The sequence below is a fragment of the Vulpes vulpes genome, chromosome 6, assembly GCF_048418805.1.
Source record: "Vulpes vulpes isolate BD-2025 chromosome 6, VulVul3, whole genome shotgun sequence".
In the NCBI taxonomy this organism is placed as follows: domain Eukaryota; kingdom Metazoa; phylum Chordata; class Mammalia; order Carnivora; family Canidae; genus Vulpes; species Vulpes vulpes.
Window position 1 is genome coordinate 126,560,945 of NC_132785.1, and position 27,184 is coordinate 126,588,128.

General features: G+C 54.1%; 2 protein-coding genes and 1 long non-coding RNA gene across 4 annotated transcripts in view; 1 reads left to right on the top strand and 2 right to left on the bottom strand.

Moving 5' to 3' along the window:
* Nucleotides 1-2,279: 2,279 nt before the first annotated feature.
* On the bottom strand, nt 2,280-21,515 carry LOC112930236 (uncharacterized). 2 transcript variants are annotated; one of them, XR_012002304.1, is made up of 7 exons: nt 18,765-21,515; nt 18,483-18,678; nt 17,715-18,081; nt 17,365-17,511; nt 11,181-11,390; nt 10,972-11,039; nt 2,280-2,797 (listed from the first exon to the last, which is right to left on the bottom strand). It is a non-coding gene; the product is annotated as an uncharacterized lncRNA (long non-coding RNA). The 2 variants fall into 2 exon arrangements; XR_012002305.1 differs by lacking the exons at nt 17,365-17,511; nt 17,715-18,081 and having other exon boundaries at nt 18,765-21,059.
* Nucleotides 21,516-23,427: 1,912 nt separating this feature from the next.
* Nucleotides 23,428-25,187, bottom strand: LOC140599252 (uncharacterized). The gene is made up of 3 exons (XM_072760485.1): nt 25,134-25,187; nt 24,418-25,036; nt 23,428-23,940 (listed from the first exon to the last, which is right to left on the bottom strand). The coding sequence occupies exons 1-3, from the start codon at nt 25,185-25,187 to the stop codon at nt 23,762-23,764; spliced, it is 852 nt and encodes a 283-aa protein (XP_072616586.1). The 3' UTR covers nt 23,428-23,761.
* Nucleotides 25,031-27,184, top strand: part of YY1 (YY1 transcription factor) — a 32,989-nt gene continuing 30,835 nt past the window's right edge. The window contains exon 1 of the mRNA XM_026012568.2: nt 25,031-25,852. Coding sequence (XP_025868353.2) covers nt 25,186-25,852 — 667 coding nt within the window. The 5' untranslated portion in view covers nt 25,031-25,185. The remainder of the gene's footprint in view (nt 25,853-27,184) is intronic.

Sequence of the window (27,184 nt, forward strand, 5' to 3'; positions counted from 1 at the left end):
AATGATGAGTGGTAGACTTGCAGCCTGGGGCTCACTAATGTGGTAATAAATACACTACCACACCGCACATTTATCTAGACCTTTTATGAATTGCTTTTCTAGGTCATGGTTTTCCTCCATTTATTTATTTAAAAATACTGTCTTGGGGCAGCACCCGGCTGGCTCAGGAACAAGGGCGTGTAACTCTTGACCTCGGGGTCATGAGTTTGAGCCCCAAGTTTGGGGTAGAGAGGACTAAAATTAATTAATTAATGCACTTAAAAACCGAATAAAAATAAAAATAAAAATATTGTTCTGAGGAGCTCATACTCTTCTCCAGATGGCCTCAGGGGCCCATGGCATGCAAAGGTCAAAGGTGCCTTGTCTAGAGAGAGGACAAGTCACGGGGGTGGGGTGTGAACCAGCAGGCGGGGAGCAGGGGCACGCTGCTGGGGACAGGACCATCGAAGGACTGGCCGCCCAGCCCACAGAGCATAGACCCGGACAGGCCTGGCACGCTGGCCATAGCATACCTGGTGTTCTGAGCACATCCTTGGGGTTACTCTTACACCTCTTGGGGATACAGGTGAGGAGGCCAGGTGGGAAAGGGGGCAGAGGTCCCCAGATGTTCCACGGAGCGCTCAGCACAGCCCCAGCCCCTCTCCCCGTCTGCCCAAAGCTGCAGAGCTGTGGGTTCTGCACCAGGTAGAGTTCCAGGGGGCTCAGCTCCCTAAACAGAGGGTTCTTCACTCCCACAGGAGTGTGACTGAATCCCAGCGCTGTTACAGATGTGTAGACTGAGGCCCAGAGAGGCCGAGTGACTAGTCTGAGGTCACACAGCCAGTTGATGTCAAGGCCACAAGAGCTCAGGCCTTCGGACTCCCCAGTGGAGTCTGTCCCCAGCACAGGCTATGAAGGCAGAGGGTAGAACAGGCCTGGGGTGATACCAGGTTAGGGGACAGAATGCACATTTCTGTGTAAGATGTATGTAGTAAGAGAAGTGAAAATTTAGGGCCTCCAGCAGGGACACACAGCTCTACCCATTATATTTTTAAAAGATAAGGGCCCAGGCTGCCTGAGTAAAAGTGCTGACCCTTGGGATGCCTGAGTTTCTCAGCAATTGAGCATCTGCCTTCAGCTCAAGGCATGATCCCGGGGTCCTGGGATCGAGTCCCACATCGGGCTCCCTTGCAGGGAGCCTGCTTCTCCCTCTGCCTGCGTCTCCGCCTCTCTCTCATGAATAAATAAAATCTTAAAAAAAAAAGGGCAGCCCCGATGGTGCAGCGGTTCAGTGCCACCTGCAGCCGAGGGCATGATCCTAGGGTCCTGGAATCAAGTCCCACATCAGGCTCCCTGCATGGAGCCTGCTTCTCCCTCTGCCTGTGTCTCTGCCACTCTCTGTCTCTGTGTGTCTCTATGAATAAATAAAAATCTTAAAAAAAGTCCTGACCCAGCCATTCCTGTGACCTTTGGCTTGCGTGCTCATGCCTTGCTTTGCTCATCTGTAAAACAAGCTAGTACCTACCTACTCAGATATGCTATTACAAGCATTTTTTAAAGCCAGAAAGAAATGTGCTAATACATGAACTGTGAGATTCTAGGTGATTTAATTTTGTGGGGTTATATGTTGACCTATAGAGTCCAAGCTATTTTATTTCCCACTCACTGGACAACTCCAGAGTGGCTGGAACCCATCGACCTTAGGCCCCTAACACAGTGCCTAGTGCCCAGGACGTATCTGCTGACTAAGTGAACACTCAGAACAATCACTGGAGTACAGAATACTTGGATGCAGTGATTTTGGTAATAGGCAGACACAGAGCCACAGGAGAAAGGGGATCCGGAGCTAAAGGGAAGGCAGACTCGCTGGAAGAGGTGGCATGCATCAGGTACACGAAGGGTCTGGTGGGAGAGCCTGTGTAGCGATCTGTGCGGAGGAAGCCCTGGTGTGCCACAGGCTCTGTAGGGCACAGCTGAAGCAGGGTGGGGGTGGGGGTGGGGGGTGCAGGTGGTACGGCCACTGACCAGGGCCCAGAGTGTCCTGCTGCAGACCTGGACTTGGGGGCCAGTGGGCTCTCTGGAGCAGGAGAGAGCTCAGATCACAGACAGGCTTCAGGAAGACTCCCTAGGGAGGCCTGGGCATGACCCTGACTGTCGCACACGGTCTAGTGGGAGTCCGTGTGGTCTGACAGGTTGGGAAGTAAGGGCTGTGATTTCTGGAAGAGAAAGCTGACCAGGAGCTGACCTTCCCACAGAGCTGACAGCAGGCCCAGACGGTCCCACCTGGGGTTCTCACAGGCTTTTTTTTTTTTTTTTAAGATTTTATTTATTTACTCATGAGAGACATAAGAGAGAGAGGAATAGACACAGGCAGAGGGAGAAGCAGGTTCCCTGCGGGGAGCCCAATGTGGGACTCGATCCCATGACCCGGGGTTCACAACCTGAGCCAAAGGCAGATGCTCAACCACTGAGCCACCCAGACGTCCCCTCATATGCGTTTCAAGATTTATTTGTTTGAGGGAGAGTGAGCGAGAGGGAATGGGGTGAGAGAGGCAGAGAGAGAGGGAGAACCTCAAGCAGCCTTCCCACTGATTTTTTTTTTCCCCCAAATGTGCATCATAAGTTTATTCCCAATGCAGGACAGATTCCATCTCCAAAATGAATCACCTGCTGCCCTGAAGAGATCTAGGAGGCTCTCCACCGCACCAGGGAAGGAGTCAGAAAGGCAGGTGCTGAGGACAAGGCAGCTTTGCAGTTCCCCAGCCACTGAGCGTGGAGCCCAATGCAGAGCTGGACCTCACAACCGTGGGATTATGACCTGAAATGAAATCAAGAGTTGGAAACTCGGTCAACCTAGCCACCCAGCCGCCCCTTCACAGCCTTTAGGGAACAAAGGGCTCGGGCCTTAGGTTAACTCAGAACAAAAAGAGGGAACTGCCCAGTTAGTCTGTGAGGCAATCATAACCTTGACACCAAAATCTGATAGAGGAAACGTGAGAAAGAGAAGCACAGGGCAATCTCATTGGTGAGCACAGATGCAACAGTCCTACATGAGTAACAAACTGGACCTAAAACTATACCTAAAAAGGATAATACAGTGCCGTCATGTTGGGTTTCTCCCAGGAGTGCAAGGCTGCTTCGGTAAACGGAAAAGGCAGCATCACAGACTACTTGAGAGAAAAAAGGAGAAGTCCTAGCATCCTCTCTACAGTTGCAGATAAAACTGGAGACCCATTCATGAGAAGAGCCCTTAGCAAACTAGGAGCAGAAGGGACTTCCTCGCCCTGATAAAGGGCAGCTACAAACCCCCAACACATCACAGGCAATGCTGGGGCGCTGAAGGCTCTCCTGTGAGCACGGACACATGACAAAGAGGCCCATTGTCACCATGTCCAGCGTGGGTCAAATGGTACTAGAGGTCCTGGTCAAGGCTCTAAGGCAAAGGAAAAAAGAAGGTATAAATATTCGAAAGGAAGAAACAAAACTGGCATTATTTACAGACGACAGGGAAAGTCAATGAATTAACGGAGAAGTTATCAGAACACAACAGTTTAGCAAGGTTGCTGGGCATAAAAATCAGTATGCAAAAAAAAAAATCCCTCCATCTAAAATATTCTAGCTACAACAATTAGAAAATGAAGAACAAGCCATTTACAAGGACATCAAACATAGGCATCTTCTTAAAAAAGATTTTATTTTTTTTTAGAGCTTGCATCAGTGGGGGGAGGAGCAGAAGGAAAAGGAGGAGAAGCAGGCGCCCTGCTGAGCCCGGGAGCTCCATCCCAGGACCTTGAGATCATGACCTGAGCCCAAATCAAGAATCAGACACTCAACTGACTGAGCCACTTAGGCACCCCTCAAACACACGCATCTTTCTTTTTTTTTTTTTCTCTCAAACATATGCATGTTAATGAAGTCCAAGATCTCTTTGGAGAAATGAAAATGAAAACTCCATTGTGGGGGCGCCTCGATGGCTCATTGGGAAGACCATGTGACTCTTTTTTTTTTTTTTTTAAGATTTTATTTATTTACTCATGAGAGACACAGAGAGAGAGAGAGAGAGGCAGAGACACAGGCAGAGGGAGAAGCAGGCTCCATGCAGGGAGCCTGGCGTGGGACTTGATCCTGGGTCTCCAGGATCACACCCTGGGCTGAAGGCTGCACTAAACCACTGAGCCACCGGGGCTGCCCCGACCATGTGACTCTTAATCTTGGGATCTTGAGTTCAGGCCCCATACTGGGTCTAGAGCTTAATTAAAACAAAACAAAACAGGCAGCCCAGGTGGCACAGCGGTTTATCACCTTCAGCCTGGGGTGTGATCCTGGAGACCCGGGATCAAGTCCCACATCGGGCTCCTGCAAGGAGCCTGCTTCTCCCTCTGCCTGTCTCTGTCTCTGTGTGTGTCTCTCATGAATAAATAAATAAAATCTTAAAAAAAAAAAAAAAAAACAACAACTCCATTATGAACTAGAGGCCTTAGTAAGTGGCAAAATAGACCATGATCACAGATTAGAAGACTTAATTTTATGAAAAGTCGGCTCTCCCCATGTGATTCATAAGTTCAATGCAATCCTAGTTAAAACCCTAAAGAGCTCATCACAAAATTCTGTGGTGGGCTGACCAGCAGGGAGAAGGGAGGGCTGAGGCCAGGACAGGGGCCCTTTCTAAGGTGAAGCGGTGTTTAGAAGGAGCGACTCCATCTAACAGTGAAACTGCTTGACTGCTGCTGGCCTCACATAAGTTGATGCACCCTCTTTGGGGGCAAATTTTGACAACTAATACATCAAGATTTCTGAAAACGGTCCTATGCTTTGACCTTGTAATTGTTCTCCTGAAAATAATCCCAATGATAAAAAAAAACATAATTTACTCCTTGCCGACTCTATTTGCAAAACTGAAAACCAGGAGAGTAAAACTTCAGCATCCGGCAGTGGGGTTTGATTTCTGGCTCTGCCACTTACTAGCTGCTTGACATCACGCAAGGCCACTCTTCTCTGCTTTTTCGGGTTTAAGATTTATTCATCTGAGTGAGAGCATGAGCATGGGGAGGGCTCAAGGGAGGGGCAGGGAGCCAGGCCTCAGGACCTGGGGTCATGATTAGAGCTGAAGGCAGACGCTTCACCGACTGAGCCCCCCATGCATCTCTCTTCTCTGGGTTTTAGTTTCTTCCTGCGTGAAATGGTGGGAATGGTACCCAGGCCCTCAGGATGACTGAGGCACCTGGCACCCAGCGAACAGCCCCTGGAGGCCTTCCTGGAGTAAGAATGAAGGTTGAATCCAGAGACCTGGGGGACGACGCTCCTGAGGTTGATGCAGCCAGCAGGGCTCTGGCTGCCTGCCCAGGTGCACTGGAGACAATGTCCCATGGCTCCAAACCCCCACCGTTCTGCTCGTCTCAGTGTTTCACCCAGCTGCTTGCCTGCTGCACCCAGCGTGGTTATACCAGCCACTTGAGCTTGCTAAGCACCCACCTGCGAGCCCCATCCCGAACGGGCTCCAGCTAGGTCCAGCTGTCACTATCCAGCAGAGCCCCCTGTGCCAGCTGCTAGGGCTCACCACAGCAGGCAGCAGCAGCACCTGTCTGCAGCACAGCACCTGCTCACACACCTGTTAGGTCTGGCCTGGACCCGGCTTCAAAGCAACTGCCTGCCCACTCACTGTCGCGCATATCTGTTTGGATCAACCACCATTTCCTACATTTCCTGTGTGCTGGCTGGGCATGGGGAGGAAGACAGCTGACCCCTGGTCCCTGGCCATCCTCATGGGAGATAGCTTTCTCTTGGGAGATTGGTCACTAACTGGCCCCTCAGGATGACTGAGGCAACCTGGCACCTAGCCAGGTTAGTGACCAATCTCCCAAGAGAAAGCTATCTCCCATGAGGACGGCCTCCATAGCCAGGTGACCCCACCCACAGAAGCAGGTTAGATGGAGCTCCTGCCCCAGTCTGGCTGCAGGGTGCTCCTTGGTCCGCAGGCTCCCCACCTTGGGCCCTGAGCTCCAGGATGCTACTGCAAATTAGAGATGAAAGCCCACGTAAAAACTAGCAGAGGGCAGCCCAGGTGGCTCAGTGGTTTAGCGCCACCTTCAGCCCAGGGCCTGATCCTGGAGACCCGGGATCGAGTCCCATGTCGGGCTCCCTGCATGGAGCCTGCTTCTCCCTCTGCCTGTGTCTCTGCCTCTCTCTCTCTCTGTCTCTCTCATGAATAAATAAATAAATAAAAATCTTAAAAAAAAAAAACTAGCAGAAATGGGCCACGTTGTGATGGGGGTGGGGGTGGATACTTCTCATAGATGCCATAAAATCAATACTTCAACCCAGAGGGCACACAGGGGGTTAGCAGCAGAGATAAATAGGATTCAGGTCTCGGGCTGTGGGCCAATGCTCCCTGCCTCCACACAAAGCCCTGGTCAGAGCACCACCAGATGGTGGTGTCCCCATCATGCAGTGTCCCCCGCAGCATTTCCCTCCACAACCAGAAGGAAAGGCTCCAGAGACAGGGGCCCCAGCCACGCAAGCTCTCATGCCAACACAGGTACAGGCTGCTTGGCTCACTCTCTTCCTACATTCTGTCCCACTTAATTTGCCTTTTTTTTTTCTTTTTAAGGATTTTATTTATTTTTTTGAGAGAGCGCACACAAGCAGCAAGGAGGGGCAGAGGCAGGGGGAGAAGCAGACTCCCCACTGAGCAGGGAGCCTAATGCGGGCCTAGATCCCAGGACCCTGAGATCATGACCTGAGCCAAAGGCAGATGCTCAAGCCACCCAGGCGCCCTGCACTGTCTTCACCACACGCTCTTGAGCTCGTCTTGAAGCTGGACACAGGAGAGACGCCCAGGTGGAGGAACTGCCTCCGGGAAGTCTCCTCATGCTGACCGCCCCACTGACCTCCCCGGTCGATCCAGGCGGCTCCCTCACCTCCCCGTGATCCCTCCAGAAATAGCCTGTACTTGTTTTACAACTTGTTAGCTGACTTAGGTTCCAGAGTTCTTTCTGTGGTCTGCCTAGAAATCTGCCCTCAGGACACAGAGACACACCCATGACCCTGGTCTTCCTCCAGAGTTCCTGGATTCCAGGATGGGTTTGGGTTGTTTGTGGGATCAGAACTCTGTAAAACCAATCTGCGATTTGGTCCAAGGCCAGGGTCTTGACAGCCTCAAGCAACCCCAGGCATCTGCAAGGATAACAGGCTGAATTCCAGGTACCAAGTGGCGGTGGTTTGGTCTGCTCTGTCCCCTCCCTGACGCCGAGGGCCATCTGCATTGGGAATCGGAAGGCAGAGGCTCCCGGAGGGGCTGTGACCCTCAGTCCAGTTCCCAAGTGACCACTGCAGCCAGACATGCTGCTGTTGGGGCATGGGGGGGCTGGTGGGGGGCAGCTGACCCCAGCTTTTCCTCAGCAAGCTTTGAGTGAGCTCTTTGCAGGAGCACCACTAATGCACAATGCCCGTGCTCAAGCAGCTGACAATCAAATGGGGAGAACCAACAGGCACCCCAACCTGGAAACGGGGAGAGGTGGATGGTCCTCTGGGGCTACCGTAACCATGGGGCGGGGGGGGGGGAGGCTCACCCACAACACTAGTTCTCATGGTCCTGGAGGCTGCATGGTGCCCTCATTCAGCTGAAGGAGCAGAGGCGCTCTCTGGGGTCTCACTCACAAGGGCACTAACCCATTCGGGGAGGGTTCCACCCACACAACCCACTCCCCCACAAAGGCCTGGCCTCCTCATGCCCTCCAATGGGGTTAGGCTGCAACACAGGCCTCCAGCAGGGACCCAGACATCCAGCCCTTAGTGGGCTCTTTGCAGGGGTGATATTTCAAAGGGACAATGGCTGGCACCGGGAGATGGCTTACAGAATTGTCGCCAGGGACCCAGGAATGGCTGAGCTGCCAGAAAGGTCTCAGGTCAGAAGGTGGGGAACCAGGAGGCCACCACCAGGCCCAGAGCCAAGCATGTGCAGCACAGGAGCGGGGGGAGGGAGGTGCAGGGATCAGAAAGCAGTGCAGGCACTAGTGTAGCGACTGCCCAGGCCCCGGGGCGCAGAGGCCCTCCTGGTGATGCCCAGAAAACCTGTCCTGGGGAAGCCTCGTGTGGAGAGGGGCCTCTGCCTCCCGGTTCCACACGTAGCCGTTCAGCCTGTAATGGGCACACGGCACCTGCCCATATACCCCAAAGCCTACCCTTAACGTCTGCCTTCCAAATCGGGCATCTGATGGAAGGAACCCAACTGTCGTCCAGAACCCCAGCTACCAGGGAGCGTGAGGGATGGTCCTGACCTGGTCTCTGCCTTCCCATAAGTGGCGCAGGACCCAGCGTGAGGCTAAGAGAGCAAAGTGCCTCAGAGACCTAACTCTGCTTGCGTGCCGGCTGGATAACTGGACGGGGAGGAAGGAGGTGGGTGCCCAGTTCAGGTGTGTGCCGGGGGGTGGGCTGTAAGGGTGAGCAAAAGGGCCGGGGCTCCGCTTTGCAAACACAGACCTCTGAGGCTCTGGGGCTCCTGCCCAGGCCTGCATTTCCCAGGGTGGTGGTGAGCTTTTTGGTACAAGATCATTGATCCGTGGGGAGGAAAATCAATGAAAACCCGTTGACTGAAAAAAAATAACCAGCTGGAATTTTTCTAGGAGAATAAAAAGCTCCAAGCCCTAAGTCATCTACTGGCTCTATTAATAACACAGAGCGCCGTGGCTGGCAGACACAGGTGTGGAATGTACAGACACGGCCTCCGTGTGAAAGAGGGTCTGTGGGGAGCCGCAGGGGAGGCAGACCACAGGGACAGGGCAGGGCCAACAACAGAGGTGGAGAGGGACACGGGAGGCGCAGGAGGGAAGGAAGGAGCGAGAAGGGAGAGGGGGGTGCAGCAAGCGGGGAATGGCAGGCGCACAGCTGCAGAGGCAGCGACAAGCAAGGAGTGTTTGTTCCTCCTTCTCCAAGGAAGAACTCTGTTCAGTTCACTGTACGTGTAAGAGATAACCCTGTGCTTCTGGAAGCAGCTTCCAGCTCCCTAACCAGCAGGAGCAGCCTTGGTGCACTTCTCCCAGGGACCCAGGGGTGTGTGCTGGCCTCCTTCCAGCTCCTGGCCCTCCCTTACTCCCCAACTTGCTCCAGTTCCACACAGAGGCTAGTCTTCAATTCTCTGTGCTCTCAGAGCCGTGCCAAAGTTCACCAGTACTGATGAGCATGCATCCCTGGGCCCTTCCTCCTGGCTCAGGTAGCATGGGGGTACAGGGTGGCAGAGGGAGGAGGGGGAGGAGGAAGGGGATGGGGGGGAGGGGAGGGGAGGTTGAGAAGGGAAGGGAGGAGAGGAAGAGGAGGGGAGAGGGGAGAGAGGCCCTGTACACACACCAGCCCAGAGCCCTGCACCAGCACCATAAACACGCACGGGTGGGTGGGCAAGCACCGGGAACCAGGACCACGACTGCAGAGAAGGGGGTGGACTTCTGGGGGCTGCAGTGCTGGGGGGCACTGGGGGCGGCAGTGAGAGGGCCCGTGTGCAGAGGCAGAGCCTGGGGAGGAAGACCTGGGGGAGGCAAGAAGGCAGGCAGAGAGGAGGCACATCTGGGTGTCCGAGGAGAGCCTGCAGGGGCAGCGAGAGCCAGCTGGCAGAGGGGAGCAGAGCCCATCAAAGGCTTCTGAGGACGGGTCAGTGCCCCGCAGCTGGCTCAGGCCAGCCCTGCTGGGGGCTGCCAGGTGGCAGGAAAGGCGCTTTTTCAGTTCAGCCTCATGCCTGGACACCTGGCCTGGGTATCTCAAGTAGTTGGACTACATCAGTTCAAGGGGCTTTTTAAAAAAATTGTGTTTATTTGAGAGAGAGCAAGAGAGCAGGGGGAGGGGGCAGAGGGAAAGAATCTCAAGCTGACTCTGCACTGAGCGTGGAGCCCAACGAGGGACTCAATCTCATAACCCTGAGATCATGATCTAAACCTAAACCAAGAGTCCAATGCTTAATGCACTGAGCCACCCAGGCGCCCCGGAGGGTCTTTTATGCCTCGAGTGCTGTGCCTCCCACCAAGTGAGCAAGCTCCCACAGCACCTCCTCTACCTGAAGAGGCTTGGGTGAAGCGTGCCCTGCACTGCTCGCCCTGCCTGTCCCGAGTCCCAGGCACCCTGCAGGGCGGTGACCACAGGGAGACCCAGGTAGCTGGTGAACTGACCTGTGGCTGTTCTGTCTTCCATACAGTTCACTAGGGAAACAGACAGACAGCCCAACACAGCTCGGAAGGACAGGTAAGGAGGGTGCAGGCTGGATCCCTGGGTGGCGCAGTGGTTTGGCGCCTGCCTTTGGCCCAGGGCGTGATCCTGGAGACCCGGGATCGAATCCCACATCGGGCTCCCGGTGCATGGAGCCTGCTTCTCCCTCTGCCTATGTCTCTGCCTCTCTCTCTCTCTCTCTCTCTCTCTGTGACTATCATAAATAAATAAATAAATAAATAAAAAGAAGGAGGGTGCAGGCCTCCTACAGCACCAGCCTCTCTGGGGACAGTGTCGGGGCTGGAGTCATCATTGCCCAGCAAGGGAAGGACAGGAAGGACTCCTGGAGGAAGCAGGTGGAGCACGTGAGCGCGGCTAACCCTGTGCGGCCACCAGGCTTTCAAGTGGGGGGGGAGAGTGTCCAGGTTCTAATTTTCCCTTCTGGCAGGGAAATGCTACTGTTGGCTAAGTGTTCAGAAGACCTGATAGAGCATGAGGACTGAGGTGGGGAGGTACAAATTCAACACAGATGATCTGGGTGCCCCAAGGTCTTCATTTGCTACTCTTCTCTCTCACTTTGAAGTAGGCTCTGGACCCTAGGTGAGGCTCGAACTCACAACCCTCAGAGAAAGAATCGCATGCTCTGCCAACTGAGCCAGCCAGGCGCCCCTGCTACTTTTCCTGACTACAAAATACCTACTTATCTGTGCACCTGTGTGCATGGCAGCATTATTCACAACACTGAAGCAGTCCCAAGCGGCCACTGAGACAAGAACGGACAGGCAAGATGCGATGCGTACATACCACACTAATTCAGCCTGAGGAAGGGAATTCTGATGCCTGCTCCCACATGGACGGACCCGGAGGACATTCTGTTAAGTGAGATATGAAGATCACAAAGGGAAAGACCCCGCAGGAGGCACTCACATGTGAGGCACCTGCAGTGGTCACATTCGCTGAGGCGGACGGTGAACGGTGGGAGCCAGGGCTGCAGGGACGGGACGGAGGCTTACCGTTCTGCAAGGTGACCTGTACTGGAGACGGTGGTGGCTGCATGACAGTGAATGTGCTTGGTGCCCCCATGCTGTGGACTTAAACACAGAGAAGGTGGTGGGTGCCTGGGGGCTCAGTCGGTTGGGCATCCAACTCTGATCTCGGCTCAGGTCTTGATCTCAGGGTCGTGAGTTCAGCCGAGTCGGGCTCTGTGCTGGGCGTGTCACCTACTATAAAAAAAAAAAAAAAACAAGGCTAAGATGGTTAATTTTATGCTTTGTCTTTTAACTACAATAAAAAATTAAAACGGGGGGAAAAAAAACCCATATGTGAAAACCACACACAAACATAAACAAAGCAACTGCCCAGAATGCCAGTTCCCAGCGGCAAACCATTGTTCTGACATACTTACTTCCCCAATTTTTTCTACCTTTTTCCAAAGAAAGTCGGGACTACATTACATAACTCAGTGTTCTATTACATTTCTATCTTACCTGCATTTCTTTATATTATTAAAACCATTAACAAAACTGAAACCCAACACATACAAAAAAATCAATGGCTTTATAATGTTCCACACGGGTGGGCTATCAGATTGCCAAGAGAAAACACTTCAGCCATATAGAAGAGAGATTCCCCTTCTTTTTTTAAAAAAAAATGATTTATTCATCCATTCATGAGAGACAGACATAGGCAGAGGGAGAAGCAGGCTCCATGCAGGGAGCCCAACATGGGACTTGAGACACCAGGCCTCCTGGAACTCCAGGATCACTTCAGCCTGAGCTGAAGGCAGGCGTTAAATCACTAAGCCACCCAGGGATGCCCGAGATTCCCCCCCCCCTTTTTTTTTTTTTAAGATTTATTTATTCATGATAGTCACACACAGAGAGACAGAGAGAGAGAGGCAGAGACACAGGCAGAGGGAGAAGCAGGCTCCATGCAGGGAGCCCGACATGGGATTTGATCTCGGGTCTCCAGGATCACGCCCTGGGCCAAAGGCAGGCGCCAAACCGCTGCGCCACCCAGGGATCCCCCGAGATTCCCCTTCTGATGCGCCACCCCCTCCATTCCATTGCACACCCTGTTCTCAGAGGGAACTGATGGTCCAACCTGCTCCTGAGTATCATGAACAGACCCGTGCAATGGCTCGTGTGTGTGCCTGGGTGGTACCTGTGGGTTCCCAGCTCCACGGGGCTGTTACCACCAATGACCTTAATTCTGTAAGTCTCTTCCTCGCAGTCCTAAAATGGCTGCAACAGCCCTAGTCATCACGTTGTTTTGGGGCAGGAATGAGGAAGAGAGGCTGTCTTTTCTGGAAGCTTTACCTTTTCATTGGGAAGCGAAGCTACTCCGATAATACACTCTCTCCTTAATATTTCATTGGCCAGAACTGGGTCACATTCCCTCTGACTGCCTCTCAGAACAGTCACTGGCTAAAGGAAACAAGATGGGCCTGGATGTTTAGCCAAGCACGATTTATCTGTGAAGCAAAGGCAGTTCCTCAGCCCTTTCCTAGGGAATTGGATTTCTCCCTGCCCCATGACATGAAAATATTGGGGCTCTATAGGAGGGAGCGCTGGGTGCTAAGGGCAGTCATCCGCCATAAACAAAGTGGACGCCACAGGGACCCCCACATCCTGCTCCACAAACATACTGTGACACACAGTAATGCATTTGGCTATTCCTCTAGGTCATTTCTAGAAGATGTTTCTGATGTGGGACCTCAGTTTACACGAGGGCCACCTGAGAGCCAGCTGCTGGTACTGAGCTGATGGGGAGAATATGCTGCAGGACGGTCAAGACACTTCCCCATCTCCAACCTGTGAAGATTTACACGTTTTGTTACGTAACAGGTAAGTTGCTTCATTGGGAGACGGGATTTAAAAGTCAGCGTGTGTGAAGAGTAAGCAGTGGCTAGTTCGCAAGCTGGAACACCGGAAGCTCGCTGCAGGCCATGGCCACCTGCCTCGTTTGCAGCCAGAAGTGGACTGCTTCCATGCTCACAATGAGGAGGCTTTGCATCTAGAATTCACTGGTTTGGGGCAAAAAGGGGAGGAGCTGTGTCGGCTGTGAGAGATATGTGGGAGCAGGTCTATAAACACCTCTATCAGTCGGTAATGCCAAGAGCTCTGCCAACCTGCTAACCAAGAGCTCTGCCAACCTGCTAACCGTTGGATTAACACATCAATAAGGCATTTATTTCCACAGGAAATGGTCTCTTTATGTGGACTCCCTCTTTGTTGTGGTGGTTGTGACAGGACCTCACTTGTGACACCATTCTCTTTAAAAGGGCTGGATGTGGGGATCCCTGGGTGGCGCAGTGGTTTGGCGCCTGCCTTTGGCCCAGGGCGCGATCCTGGAGACCCGGGATCGAATCCCACATCAGGCTCCCGGTGCATGGAGCCTGCTTCTCCCTCTGCCTGTGTCTCTGCCCCACCCCCTCTCTCTGTGACTATCATAAATAAATAAAGCAGTGCTCTTAAAAAAAAAAAGGTCTGGATGAGGGGCACCTGGCCAGCTCAGTTGGTGAAGTGTGCGACTCTTGATCTTAGGATCACGAGTTTGAGCCCCACGTTGGGTGTAAGCTTTACTTAAATAAATAAAAACTTAGAAAAAAATAAAAGGGCTGGACAAAAAATGGGATCAGCTTCCTCTGAGCAGGTCAAAATAAGAGTATCTTCCCAGGGCAGCCCTGGTGGCGCAGCGGTTTAGTGCCGCCTGCAGCCCGGGCGAGATCTGGAGATCCTGGATCGAGTCCCACGTCAGGCTCTCTGCATGGAGCCTGCTTCTCCCTCTGCCTGTGTCTCTGCCTCTCTCTCTCTCTGCATCTCTATGAATAAAAAAAAATAAAAAAAAATTTAAAGTTAAAAAAAAAAAAAAGAGCATCTTCCCAAAGCACCTTCTACTTAAAGAATTTCCTTTTTTTTTTTTATGAATTTCCTTTTTGATTATGCTTCTGAAAAATGTTAGAAATACACACCACTTTCTTGTAGCTCAGAGCAAAGAAGAATCTTTACTTTCTTCACATTATAAACTAATTTCCATACTAACAAATTTTCATTGTGCTTGAAATGAATTTTCTAGAATTATGTTTAATTTCCAGACACTTATTTGCTTGCAAGTGGACATTCACATCACGCAAAAAATCTTATGGGCAAATAAGCTAAAATTCCAAGTTCCCAGAGGGTTTGATTCCTTTAAGACGCTGACAACATTTTAACCCCACAAAGAAGCATTCCTCTTCCTTCCAACACCAGTCGCAGTCAACAGCCCTTCACTCAACACTTAGGATGTACCAGGCCCTGGGTTGTCAGAAGCACGGGAGAACTACAAAATTGAAGGAGAAACATCTCTGCCTTTTCTGAAAGGCCTTCGACCCAGGAACTGTCTACAGGTAATTAAAAGACTGCTAACTGGATAGTCTGCAGGGAACACCCTATGCTACAGGGGTTATTTCTAACTGAATTACCTGGGCATGCCTGGAGGCCAAATGGGTGGAGACTCGTGAAGAGGCTGGTGGATCTGAGGAAGGCATTCCTTAATGCAGGGAGAACTACCAAAAGCAGGGAAACTAGAGATGAAACTTGTGAAGCTGGATGTTTGGGGAGGGAGGGGTGGAGGCAGGAGGAAGCAGAGAAATAGTAACAAGGAGGAAGCATATTACCACCTCCTACAGCCAGGAGCACGGTGCGTATGATTTCTTTTTTTTTATATTTTATTTATTTATTTATTTATTTATTTATTTAATTTTTATTTATTTATGATAGTCACAGAGAGAGAGAGAGAGAGGCAGAGACATAGGCAGAGGGAGAAGCAGGCTCCATGCACCGGGAGCCTGATGTGGGATTCGATCCCGGGTCTCCAGGATCGCGCCCTGGGCCAAAGGCAAGCGCCAAACCACTGCGCCACCCAGGGATCCCTATATTTTATTTATTTATTTATTTGAGAGAGGGAGCATGAGCTCGGGGGGGAGGGTCAGAGGGAGAAGGAGAAACAGGCTCCCTGCTCAGCCGGACACAGCGCTCGATCCCAGGACCTCAGGATCATGACCTGAGCCCAAGGCAGATGCTTCACCAATGGAGCCACCCAGGCGCCCCCATGCACGTGATTTCAATCTAACTTTGCGACAACGTTGAACGTTAGTATTTCTAATTTACAGATAAACTGACCCCAGGGGTAAAAAACCCATGTAACTAAGGTCACTTAGTTAATAAATGGTGAAGCAAATATTCAATCCAGGTCTGTCTCTCTCTTTTTTTTTTTTTTGCTATGCCTGTTAAAACCCAGCTGGACTTCATTCTACATGCAGGAGGGTGGAGGAGGACAAGGGAGCAGCATCAGCAGGGACTCCCGCTCAGACAGACCTGCCACGTGTCCTGCACTGGGCTGGCCCCAATTCCCTCCAGGAACAAGAGGCCAGCCAGACACCATCCCTGCCCTCAAACATTGTACGATTTTGTGGGAAAGCAGAACTAGTAACGGTCACTTCCACTATAATGGGAGAACAATGGTAACTATGGAAATACCCTTCCAGCGAAAGCTTCCCAGAGTGGTCACCTGAGCAGCTTTGGGAGACAAAATTGGAGGAGGTAGGAAAGGATGTTTTAGGCCTAGGAAAACGAACTGTCTGGAAACAAGGTATGAGCTAGCACAGTGTGCATGTCTGCAGGGGGCTCAAAGGCTGGAAGAAGAGGCCACCAGGTAGGAACACCACGCCGAGGGGCTGGTAGTCTTAAGGCTCCCAGAGCCCCTGAGAAGTTTGAAAAGGGAAGTGACGTGGTCCCATCAGCGCGGGAGAGAAATTCAGGAGACCCCTGAGGAAGGAGGGGCTGGTGGCGGTGGGTAGAGCAGCTGGTTGGCAAATGCATAGGTGACAGAGAGCCAGAGCCTACACAAGGATGAGAGGAGCGGGAATGCAGAAAAGTTGGTTTTGAAAAATATTTAGGAGGGGATGAGGGGGAGAGAGGAGTCTAAGACGGATTCCCAAATTTGGTCTTGAGCAATGGGTGTTAAGGAGAGGAAACTGCTGGAGGAACCGGGCTGGCGCAGATGGAGACACGGGTAGGCTGGCAGGGTGGCCAGGGTGCCATGGGCCACAGAGCAGGGCTGTCTGGAACAGGGCGATGTGCAACAGAGCTCTGGGGTGAACCCAGAATAAGCACAGAAGTGAAGAACAGCATGCAGGGGGCTGTTGGAGCCACATGTGGGGACCCAATGACCTGGGGGGCCATGCGGAACAAGGAGGGTGGCAAAAGGAAAAGAAGTCACACTCGAGAAGATGGAGCCCAAGCAGAGAGCCGAGGACAGCCTAGGTGGGAAGTCCGGGGACAGAGCAGCAGCTGGCGTCAGGTCAGGTGCAAGAGAAGGCAAGGAGGCGAGATCAGAAAGCCTTCATCTGTTTGGTGGCTGACAGAATGACTGGCAGGCTGCTGGGAGACACGGGGCCTGGGGCCACACACACCAAATAAAGGCTGGAAAGACAGGCTCAGGATGCCTGGATGGGAACAAGAGACAGGTAATGGCTAGAGGGAGGCACGGGGTCAAGCAAGAGCCTTTTTTTTTTTTTAAGATTTTATTTATTTATTCATGAGAAATACAGAGAGAGAGAGAGGCAGAGACACAGGCAAAGGGAGAAGCAGGCTCCATGCAGGGAGCCCGATGTAGGACTCATGTGGGACTCCATCCCAGTCTCTAGGGTCACACCCTGGGCTGAAGGCAGCACTAAACTGCTGAGCCACCCGGGCTGCCCGAGCCTTATTTTTTAAAGAATAGGAGAGACACAATCCAATGAGAAGAGCCAGGGAAAGATGGCCTGTCAGGGAGCGAAGACAAGCCAAGGTAGAAGGGCCCAGAGGACAGAGAGCAGGGAGCAGAGCACAGGTGGGGGACACGGGTTCAGTCAGCAGCCCTGCAGAGTCAGAGAACAGAGGGAGCCTGCTGCTTATTCTGCAGGGGAGACAGCTACAAAGGGACAGCTGGTGTCTGGACAAATGAATCCAGATCCCTCCAATATTCTTCAAGTAGGAGGCTGGGCGGGGAGGGGGAGAGAGGGCCACAAGCACATTTCTTAAGGACTTGGAGGAAAGTAGAGAATTTGCTGAACAAAACGATGGAGAGGTGGCATTAGGACAAACAAGGAAAATCGTCAAGTGACATTAAACACATAGCTGATGCTAGAGACCGGAAGTTATGGCAAAAGTCTACCTATGTGAGTAGTGTTTTCTCCAGAAGGTCCCAGGGTTCCAGAAGGAGAGAGACAAAAGTGGGTTGATCCGAGGATGATGTTTGGTCAGACAGAAGCAGAATGCGATGCTGAGGATGCTGATGATTAACCACGGATTGATTTCCAGTCTAGGAAAGAAAGGGGGGATCAGAAAACTGAAGGTCTGAGGCCCAAGTCAAGGGTCAAGGGGAGAGAAGGTAGGAGTCAGAGAGGACAAGGAATCAGGTTTTGAGGTTCCAGATGGAGTGCTGCTCTTTGGAACAAGGACCGGGATACAGCAGGTGAAGGGGGGAAACAAGGTGATGGAAGTTGCAGAGGACACAATACAGACCTGAGTGCTGGTGACTCAAGTCAGCTAAGGGCTGGTGTGGCTCAGGTCGAGAGGAAGAGTGTAGATGAAGCGCCAGCTCTTCAACCAACTCGGGAGCAGGCAAGATGGTGGAAAGTGGCATCTAGAATGGCAACAGCCTCACACCACCTCAGGGCGAACACCACCTTTGGAAGGCTCAGGTTCAAAACATCACTAGGAAAAGATGCAGGCCACCCATGACTGCATTCTTGCCATTTGAGCAGAAACGGCACAAGGATGCTCCCAATCCATTCCTCGGGTAGTAATAGGATGGCACGGTTTAGATAGGATAGTCCTTCCTGCCTACCCCCATCATCCTTTAAATGCCAAGTTCAAAACTGCATGTGACCTAAGGGAGGAAAGAATCATGCACCAGAGTGTGCCAAGGAAGTCACGTGGCAACTCTGCAACAGAACCTGGTTCACTAGAATATGGGGCAGAGACCAACAGCCTTCCTCTTCCCTGACTCTCACCTCAGGCTGCTGTTTCCATGGCAGCTGAACCCCACGACAACGCCCCCGCCAAGTCTCCTTAGGTTTAGCCACCCACCCCGCCACCAGCCAAAGCACCTGTGCCACAAGAAAAGTGAGCAGTAAGACACCAGCAGCTGGATCACAGTATACACCCTTCCAAAGGGAGCTCCAATGTGGAGAAACTGAGTTCTGATCAACATGGAAAACATAAAGCAAGCTATTTATTCTACTTTTAACAGATAGTAATCCACCTAGCTTATAGAGATTTAATACTTACCATTGATAGGGAAAATCTCTCAAAAAAAAAAAAAAAAAGGCTGGCTGATATGCGAATTTTCATCTGCCTTAAGAAACCACAGGAGTGCTGGGTCCCCTCTATAAGCATGTCTATAAGCATTAGCCATCAAGCCAGCAGTGCCTGATGCAGAGCATGAGCCCGGAAACTGAGATGTGATCGGCAGGAGCTGGCTCACCTAGGAAAGAGAAGGGTAGGAAAAAAATATAACTGGTTCTGAAGAGCACAAGCACCCCACATGCCCAAGTTGGGCATTTTACTTACCATGACCGTGCACTCCCCTATAACATCCGAAGGCTGGCATCATTAGGCCTCCTTTACAGCTCAGGAAATGGAGGGTTTAGAGGTTGCGAGCCTTTGCTGATGTTACATGGATGTCCCACAACAGGGACCCAAACCCAAGCTTCGGTGACTCCAGTCTGCCTTTCCCACTGATCAGTGTTATAGCTCCTCTAACTTGCAAGGCCTGGAACTCCAAAATGATTTCCGCTATCAATCCCCAAGTTCAAGTGTGAATTCTGAACGGGGAATGCCTCATAAAAAACAACAAAACAAAATAGGACATGATGTTAGGAACCAAGTATGGGGCGAGAAAACCATAGCCAATGCCAGCAGCACTTTCAGCGGGTGAATCTGCGAATTTGATGAGTTTCCAAGACAAAAAACAAGGGTTATGGGATTGCCACGTTATTTACACATTCCTCACCTGATTTACTCTATCTACTCCTTTCCCAAATAGAAATTAGCATAAAAGAAAAAAAGGCCAGTACGCAGCCAAGTGCTGGGTCAGGCTCTTTCTGGCTCCTTCAACCTGTGAGTCCCGGCCGGGCTGCCTTTTACCCAGGAAGGCTTTTACCTGACAGGGTCCCCGGCCTCTCCTCTTCTTCCTAGGACTTTACACAACCAGATTCATGGCAAGTACCTGTGATCCACCTGCTCATGACCCATCCTCTCCAGACTGCAGGCTTGATGAAGACAAGTGTGTCATCTGGTTCACGGCTGTGTCCCCGGGGCACTCGGCAAGAGGAATAATCAGCCAGACCTGCCTAACTCCCCAGGTCACCCCTCTTTCCAGAGAAAACAGGGAGGCTGCTATGCCCCTGACTCTCAGCAAGGCCAAGCTAATTCCTTGTAAGCTGTTCTGTCCCTACCGCACTAAGAAGTAGAGAACAGCGAGGCTAATTTAGGACTGCAGACTTCAACTTAGAGTCATGGGTGGTAACCAGACGACAGACTGAAATAACCTACTTGACCTCAGAAAAAGAATTTACTGAAGATCTTACAAAAGTAAAGGACGTAAGATGTTACATAAATAGCAGCTTAAGAGGCACGTAGTTAGGATATCTTATAGCCACTTAATCTCCGAATCTAATATACGCATCGGTGGAAAGGGAGCATCCTTCTGACAGCCCAGATTTCACAGACCCCACAACCAGGAACTAGTTTATTCAAGTACACACCTATGTTTCATTAGATCTGTATTTTTTTTTTTTTTTTTCTAATTTGAGAGAGAGAGAAGGAGCACAAGTAGAGGGGGCAGGGAGGAGAAGCAGGCTCCCTGCTGAGCAGGATCCTTGGGGCTTGATCCAGGACCTCAGGATTGTGACCTGAGCCTAAGACAGATTGCTTAACCAACTGAGTCACCCAAGGTGCCCTTCATTTGACCTGTATTGATACCAACTGGGTAGAACTAAGTTAGATGCCTGAGCATGAAATCCAACCTGATTTCCCCAAGTATTTTATTTGAAACTCAGCACGGACCTAAACTAGAATGGCGTTCAACCTCTTCCCACCCCCCCACCTTGCCACCCCTCCCCACAGAGCTAACACAATGCAGATGCCGGCTCTACCTGCAGCCCTGGCAACGTGACCTTGTGACCTTGAGCAGGTCCTCTCTCAGCTGCTTTCCCTGCAGGCAAAAATGCAAAAATACTCACAGCTCTAACAATCTTTGTCCTGTGCCTAACTGCCCACCAAGGCAATCTCCCAAGGACGACACATTAACCAAAGGCAATTTCATGAAGAAGCTACATTAGTTTGTGGTAAGAGAATTTTTTTTTTTTGGAAGATTTTATTCGTTTCTTTGACAGAGAGAACACACACAGGGGGAGTGTGGCAGGCAAGGGAGAGGGAGAAGCAGGCTCCACACTGAGCAGGGAGCCGGACCCCCCATGACCCTGGGATCATGACCTCAGCCAAAGGCAGACACCCAACCGATTGAGCCACCCCAGCATCCCTGTGGTAAGGGAAATTACTTACCGTCCTAAGTTCACTACCTGAACCATTCCTAACCTGTCAGAGATACACATAAGGCGGAATTAGATTTAACAGCCAGCCTCCTTATAATCCACAAATAAGGGATCCCTGGGTGGCGCAGCGGTTTGGCGCCTTCCTTTGGCCCAGGGCCGATCCTGGAGACCCGGGATCGAATCCCATGTCGGGCTCCTGGTGCATGGAGTCTGCTTCTCCTCCCTCTGCCTGTGTCTCTGCCTCTCTCTCTCTGTGACTATCATAAATAAAATAAAATAAAATTCTTTAAAAAAAAATTAAAAAAAAAAATAATCCACAAATAAGACTGTTTGAAAATGGTAAATACCAGCATCTTTTAACTCACACCCTTTATTCTTCCTCTCACTCCTGAACTTTGCCCTCTCCACGTGTCCTGAAACTACATCCTCTTAAAACTCAGTTTGAGCATTTAATGGAGTTTGTGGAAAGAAACCACTGGGGAAATGAGAGAGGCAGGAGACTTCAAGAGTTGTAGCTAACAGTCCCCATCTTTGTCCCGCTCAGGTAGCCAAAGGGCACAATCCCTGTAGGATATTTGTCATCAGGGGCAGCCCAGGTGGCTCAGCAGTTTAGCACAGCCTCCAGCCCAGGGCCTGAGTCTGGAGACTGGGGATTGGGTCCCGCGCCGGGCTCCCTGCATGGGGCCTGCTTCTCCCTCTGCATCTCTCTCTCGTGAATAAATGGATAAAATCTTAAAAAAAAAAAAAAAAAAGGATATTTGTCATCACATCTCCTCAGCCATTCGTAAGCTCTGACTTCTCTAGTCCCAATAAAACTTCTGCATGACTTTTAGTATTCTTCCAATATTCGAGTTTTTTCTGCAGTTAACGACATTCTGTTGAAGACTGGAAGCCTCATGCAAAGTCAGAGCTTTTGAGATGTTTGAGTCAAGCATTATCACGCACAACTACTGTCATGGTGCTTTGAACTTCACTTTTTGATGAACCAAAAAGCAATCAATCATTCCATGTACAAGGCACTCAGTTGTAGACTGACATTAATCACCTGTCCGGTTGTCAAAGCAGAAAGAGACTCTAGACATTCAGAAGGAACTCATTGGCTCAATTCATTCTGGCCAAACAGAAGAGTAAAGACAGTTAAATTATCCCTAAAGTCCCATGGCTCTGAAATGGCAATTTAACCTGTCCTTTTAAATTGATTGTCACTTTTAGTAGCAAGTGCAAGCAGGCTAGAGCCAATGTAACACACTATCTTTGCGCATCTAGTCATAAGAGCCCTCAGAGCTGAAGGCAAAAGCATCTCCCACCACAGAAAACTCAAGGCCTATGTTAACAGGTCACCTGCTCTGGGGCAAATTTTGTTTTTTGGGTTTGTTTTTTGTTTTTTGGAGAGAGGGAGAATGCGAGCGTGTGTGTGTGTGGGGGGGGGAGCAGAGCAAGAGAGACAATCTCAAGCAAGCTCTGCACTCAAGGAGCCTGGCATTGGACTCGATCTCACAACCTGAGTTTACCACCTGAGCCTGAAATCAAGAGTGAGACACTTAACCCACTGAGCCACCCAGGCACCCCTGCTCTGGGGCAATTATAAAAACTATTTGTGGAGGGGTACCAGGGTGGCTCAATTGGTTTAATGACTGACTCTTGGTTTCGGCTCAGGTCCTGATCTCAGGGTTGAGATAGAGCCCCGCATTGGGCTCTTCACATCGGGAGTGGAGCTTGCTGGAGATGCTCTCTCTGCCCCTCCCTGCCCTACACTCCCTCCCTATAAAATAAATCTTTGCTTTTTTAAATTTTTTTTAAATTTTTATTTATTTATGATAGAGAGAGAGAGAGGGGCAGAGACACAGGCAGAGGGAGAAGCAGGCTCCATGCACCGGGAGCCCGACGTGGGATTCGATCCCGGGTCTCCAGGATGGCGCGCTGGGCCAAAGGCACACGCTAAACTGCTGCACCACCCAGGGATCCCTAAAATAAATCTTTAAAACCTATTTGTAGAGCAGGTGCTGGGAAAGCACTTAGGAACACCTTAACAGGGCAGCCCAGGTGGCGCAGCGGTTTGGTGCCGCCTTTGGCCCAGGGCGCCATCCTGGAGACCCGGGATCGAATCCCACGTCAGGCTCCCTACAGGGTGCCTGCTTCTCCCTCTGCCTCTCTCTGTGTCTCTCGTGAAAAAATAAATAAAATCTTAAAAAAAAAAAAAAAAAAAAAAAAGAACACCTTAATGCTGTGTCGCACCTGCCATCCTTCTCAAGTCTTAAACCCCTTCGAGCTTTCTCCACTTGTTGGTGAACGTCTATAGATCTACCACTTGGAAGCTGGGCTACTTAAGCAGGTACTCCCCCCATTTCTCTATCTATGGGGACGTACCAACTACTTAGACGGGTTTCCCCATCAATTACTGGAGAGTGGGGAAAGGGAAATTAAGCCACACACAAAAATTCTCCCACAATTGGTTTTCGCTTGTGAAATATTTACGCACAATTTATAAGCTACGAAGCCAGAAATGACTTCTTTCAACAGATCCGACTTTGCCAAACTGTGTGGGTGCAGCACTCCAAGGGGAATTACTCAGGTTTTGAAACTCAGAGAGAAAAACGATCTTAATTTTTCACTCCTTACACTAAAATTCTCAAAAGTCAAGTTCGAATGACGGCATTTGGAAATAAGTAAAAACTAAGTTGACCAAGCCGCTTTTTAATCAGCATGCACCCACTTTTCCCTAACATGTAACCAAAGACACCTGCTGTTTTTAACAGGCTGGACCTAAGATCGACGGATCACGGGCCAGGATGCTCCCGGGGCGTGGACTGCAGGACGGCTGCGGCCAGAGTTCGAGGAACTCGCACGGGCCTTAAACTGGCCAGACGAGCACGACGGTGAGGACGCCTTCCCGGATTTACGGTTTTCCGAGGTTTTCCCGAAGACCCGGGGGTCTTTATGGCTTCAAAGCAACCCGTCAGGTGGGCCGAAAGCACGAGTCAGGGCGAACGAAGCCGCTTCGCCGCAAGGCATCTAGATTCGGACCGGGGAGGCTGCGGTCGCCGCTGGGGCGCGCGCGGGAGAATCCGGGCTCCGCGGCAGGTGGAGCGGCGCCCCCGGGGTGAGGCCGGCGCGGGCCGGGGGGGCTCGAGGAGGAGCGTCCGCGAAGTGAGAAATAGGTGAGGACGGTGGCCGGGGGCAGCACTGATTGGCTGCAGAGGGAAGAAAGGGGCGCTCCCGAGGCAATTCTAGAAAGCCACAAGGAGCCGAGCCACGCGACGAGCGGCCGGGGCCCGGTGCTCCCGAGCTCGGCGGGCCGCAGCAGCAGGAGGGCAGCCCCGGCGCGGGCAGGGCAGGGCAGGGCGGGGCGGGCGGGCAGGGCGCCGGCGGAGGCCCGGGACCTGCCCCTCTGCTCCTCCGCGGCTCCGCGGCGCGCCCGCCTTTGTCCGCCCGCCCCGCGCGCTCGCCGCCGCCGCCGCCGCCGCCCGCAGCCCGGCGCCATGAGCCAACGCCGCCCGAGCGAAGGAGGAGGCACAGGCGTGTCCCGTCAAAGCAGACTTTATTGGGCGCCGGGGCCGCCCCGCGTGCCGCCCGCTCCCCCGCGCGGCGCCCGGGCCGCTCGCCCGCCGACCCCCGCGCGCAGCCGGCCCCGCCCTCCCCCGCGGCGCCGCGGGCCGCGCACCGCTCACCGGCTCCCGAAGCGGCGGCTGCAGCGGCGACGCCCTGTCCCGAGGGCGGCCCGGGCCGCGGGGCTCGCGGGGCTCGCGGCGGGGCCACCGCGGAGGGCGGGAGGCGCGCGACTCGCGGCGGCGGCAGCGGCGAGGGCGGCGGCGGCGAGGGCGGCGGCGTGCTGACGTCACGCGCCACGGCCGGCCGGCGCGCGCGGGGGGCCGCCCCTGCGACCCCAGTCCGGGAGGAGCCCGGGTGAGTGGGCGGGGCCGCGGCGGCGAACGCGCAGACCGATTGGCGGAGGGGGCGGAGCGAGAGGGCCGGCGGGCGAGTGGGAGCGAGGCGGGGCGGGCCGAGGCCAGCGCGGAAGTCTCGCGAGGCCGAGGCTGAGCGGAGTGTGGCGGCGGCGGCGGCGGCGAGATCTGGGCTCGGGGTGAGGAGTTGGTATTTGTGTGGAAGGAGGCGGAGGCGCAGGAGGAAGGGGGAAGCGGAGCGCCGGCCCGGAGGGCGGGAGGAGGCGCGGCCAGAGCGGGCGGCCGAGGCGCGGCGAGGCGGGGCGCCGGGGCGAGCAGCGGCCGAGCGAGCGCGGGGCGCACCGAGGCGAGGAGGCGGGGAAGCCCGCCGCCGCCGCGCCCGCCCCTTCCCCCCGCCGCCCGCCCCCTCTCCCCCCGCCCGCCCGCCGCCTTCCTCCCTCTGCCTTCCTTCCCCACGGCCGGCCGCCTCCTCGCCCGCCCGCCCGTAGCCCCGGAGCCGAGGCCGCCGCGGCCGTGGCGGCGGAGCCCTCAGCCATGGCCTCGGGCGACACCCTCTACATCGCCACGGACGGCTCGGAGATGCCGGCCGAGATCGTGGAGCTGCACGAGATCGAGGTGGAGACCATCCCGGTGGAGACCATCGAGACCACGGTGGTGGGCGAGGAGGAGGAGGAGGACGACGACGACGAGGACGGCGGCGGCGGCGACCACGGCGGCGGGGGCGGCCACGGGCACGCGGGCCACCACCACCACCACCACCACCACCACCCGCCCATGATCGCGCTGCAGCCGCTCGTCACCGACGACCCGACCCAGGTGCACCACCACCAGGAGGTGATCCTGGTGCAGACGCGCGAGGAGGTGGTGGGCGGCGACGACTCGGACGGGCTGCGCGCCGAGGACGGCTTCGAGGACCAGATCCTCATCCCGGTGCCCGCGCCGGCCGGCGGCGACGACGACTACATCGAGCAGACGCTGGTCACCGTGGCGGCGGCCGGCAAGAGCGGCGGCGGCGGCTCGTCGTCGTCGGGCGGCGGCCGCGTCAAGAAGGGCGGCGGCAAGAAGAGCGGCAAGAAGGGCTACCTCGGCGGCGGGGCCGGGGCGGCGGGCGGCGCGGACGCGGGCAACAAGAAGTGGGAGCAGAAGCAGGTGCAGATCAAGACCCTGGAGGGCGAGTTTTCGGTCACCATGTGGTCCTCAGGTGAGCGCCGGCGCGCGCCGGCCCCCGGGATGTTTTTGTTTTGAAGGGAAGCCATGTTTTATGTGTGTGATGGGCGCCGCCATCTTCTTCGCAGGGCAAGTATGGCGGCCCCAAAAGATGGCGGGCCGCGGCGGGGGCGGCGGGCGGCGGGCCGGCGGGCCGAAGATGGCGGCGGGAGGCGCGGCGCCGCCCGCTAGGCCGCAATGGCGTAGTTTCCCCGGGCGGGGCGGCCGCGCGGCGCGGGGCGGGGCGGCGCGGCGCAGCGGGGCGGGGCGCGCTCGGGCCAACGGACGGCCGCCGGCCCGTTGTCCCCCGCCCCCGCCCCCACCCCCGCCCGGCCTGCTCCCCGCGAGGCCGAGGGTGAGGGCAGGGGTGGGGGTGGGGGTGGGGGTGGGGGGGCCCGGCGGCGGGGCTGCGCCGCCCTCGCGCCCGGCCTGGCGGCTCGCCCGGGCCTGCCGCGGCCTTCCTGGGGGAGGGGGGCGTCCGTGCCCGCGCCCCGCCCCCTCCCCTTCCCTTCCCCGGATCCTCCGCCGCTCCCGAGAGGCGCCTTCCGCTCCCACGCCCGGCGCGCGGCCCGGACCCTTCCCGCGGCCGCGCTCCCTGCGCTCGCCTCGCTGGGGCGGGACTTGGGCGGCACGTAGGGCCCGCGTGTGCGGGCTCCGCGCCGCCCGCCCGCGAGGTCCTCGCCCCGGCGCCCCCCCCCGCCCGCGGCACGTCGGGGAGCGGGTCCGCGGGGTCCGGAGTCGTCCTTAACCCTTTGCGTTTGGGCAGCTTCCCTTGAGCGCTTGCCTCTGCGGAGGGCAGGAGCCGCGCAGCTGGGGACGTTTGTCGCTAAAGGGGCACGATCGGGCACCTGGCGTCGGTGCCCTCGCCAGTGGGTGGTGAAGAGAAAGATTCTAGAAAACCAGAGGAAAGAACTGGGGCAAAAGGGACCTACTTGCGTGTTTTAAGGCCTCTCTGTTTCACTTTAGCACACACACGCACACACACCAAAAGCTGGATTTTTTTTTCTTCCCCTTGTCGGTGTCCTGTTGTCTTAGTCACACGCTCTCTAGTTCAGTTGCCGCGATGGTAGGTAGACCGAGGACGGTCCTCCCCTCCCGCGGCCGCCGAAGTCTAACACTTGGGGGATTACCCTCAGCGCCTGGCTTGACTCGTAGGACCCTCCCCTCCCCTGGTTACCGCAGGGCCGTCGTCAGAGCGGGGTGGAGCCTCAAAGCGCGATGACCCCTGAGTGAAAGGCCCGTTAACGATTGAGAGGAACCGGTGAAGTGGAAGGCGGAAGGCTGGCCTGGTTGTACCTCCTGAAATCAGGCCCGCGACGGGATAACT

What these genes read in the sequence shown, in the direction of transcription:
- LOC140599252 (XM_072760485.1), bottom strand. Translation starts at nt 25,187, where the DNA reads ATGGCTGAGGGCTCCGCCGCCACGGCCGCGGCGGCCTCGGCTCCGGGG. An exon ending in CCTCGGCTCCGGGGCTACGG is followed by an intron (nt 25,037 to 25,133) that starts GCGGGCGGGCGA and finishes GGCGGGGGGAAG; the next exon opens with GGGCGGGCGCGGCGGCGGCG. An exon ending in AGCCGCCGCTTCGGGAGCCG is followed by an intron (nt 23,941 to 24,417) that starts GTGAGCGGTGCG and finishes TTCCCTCTGCAG; the next exon opens with CCAATCAGTGCTGCCCCCGG.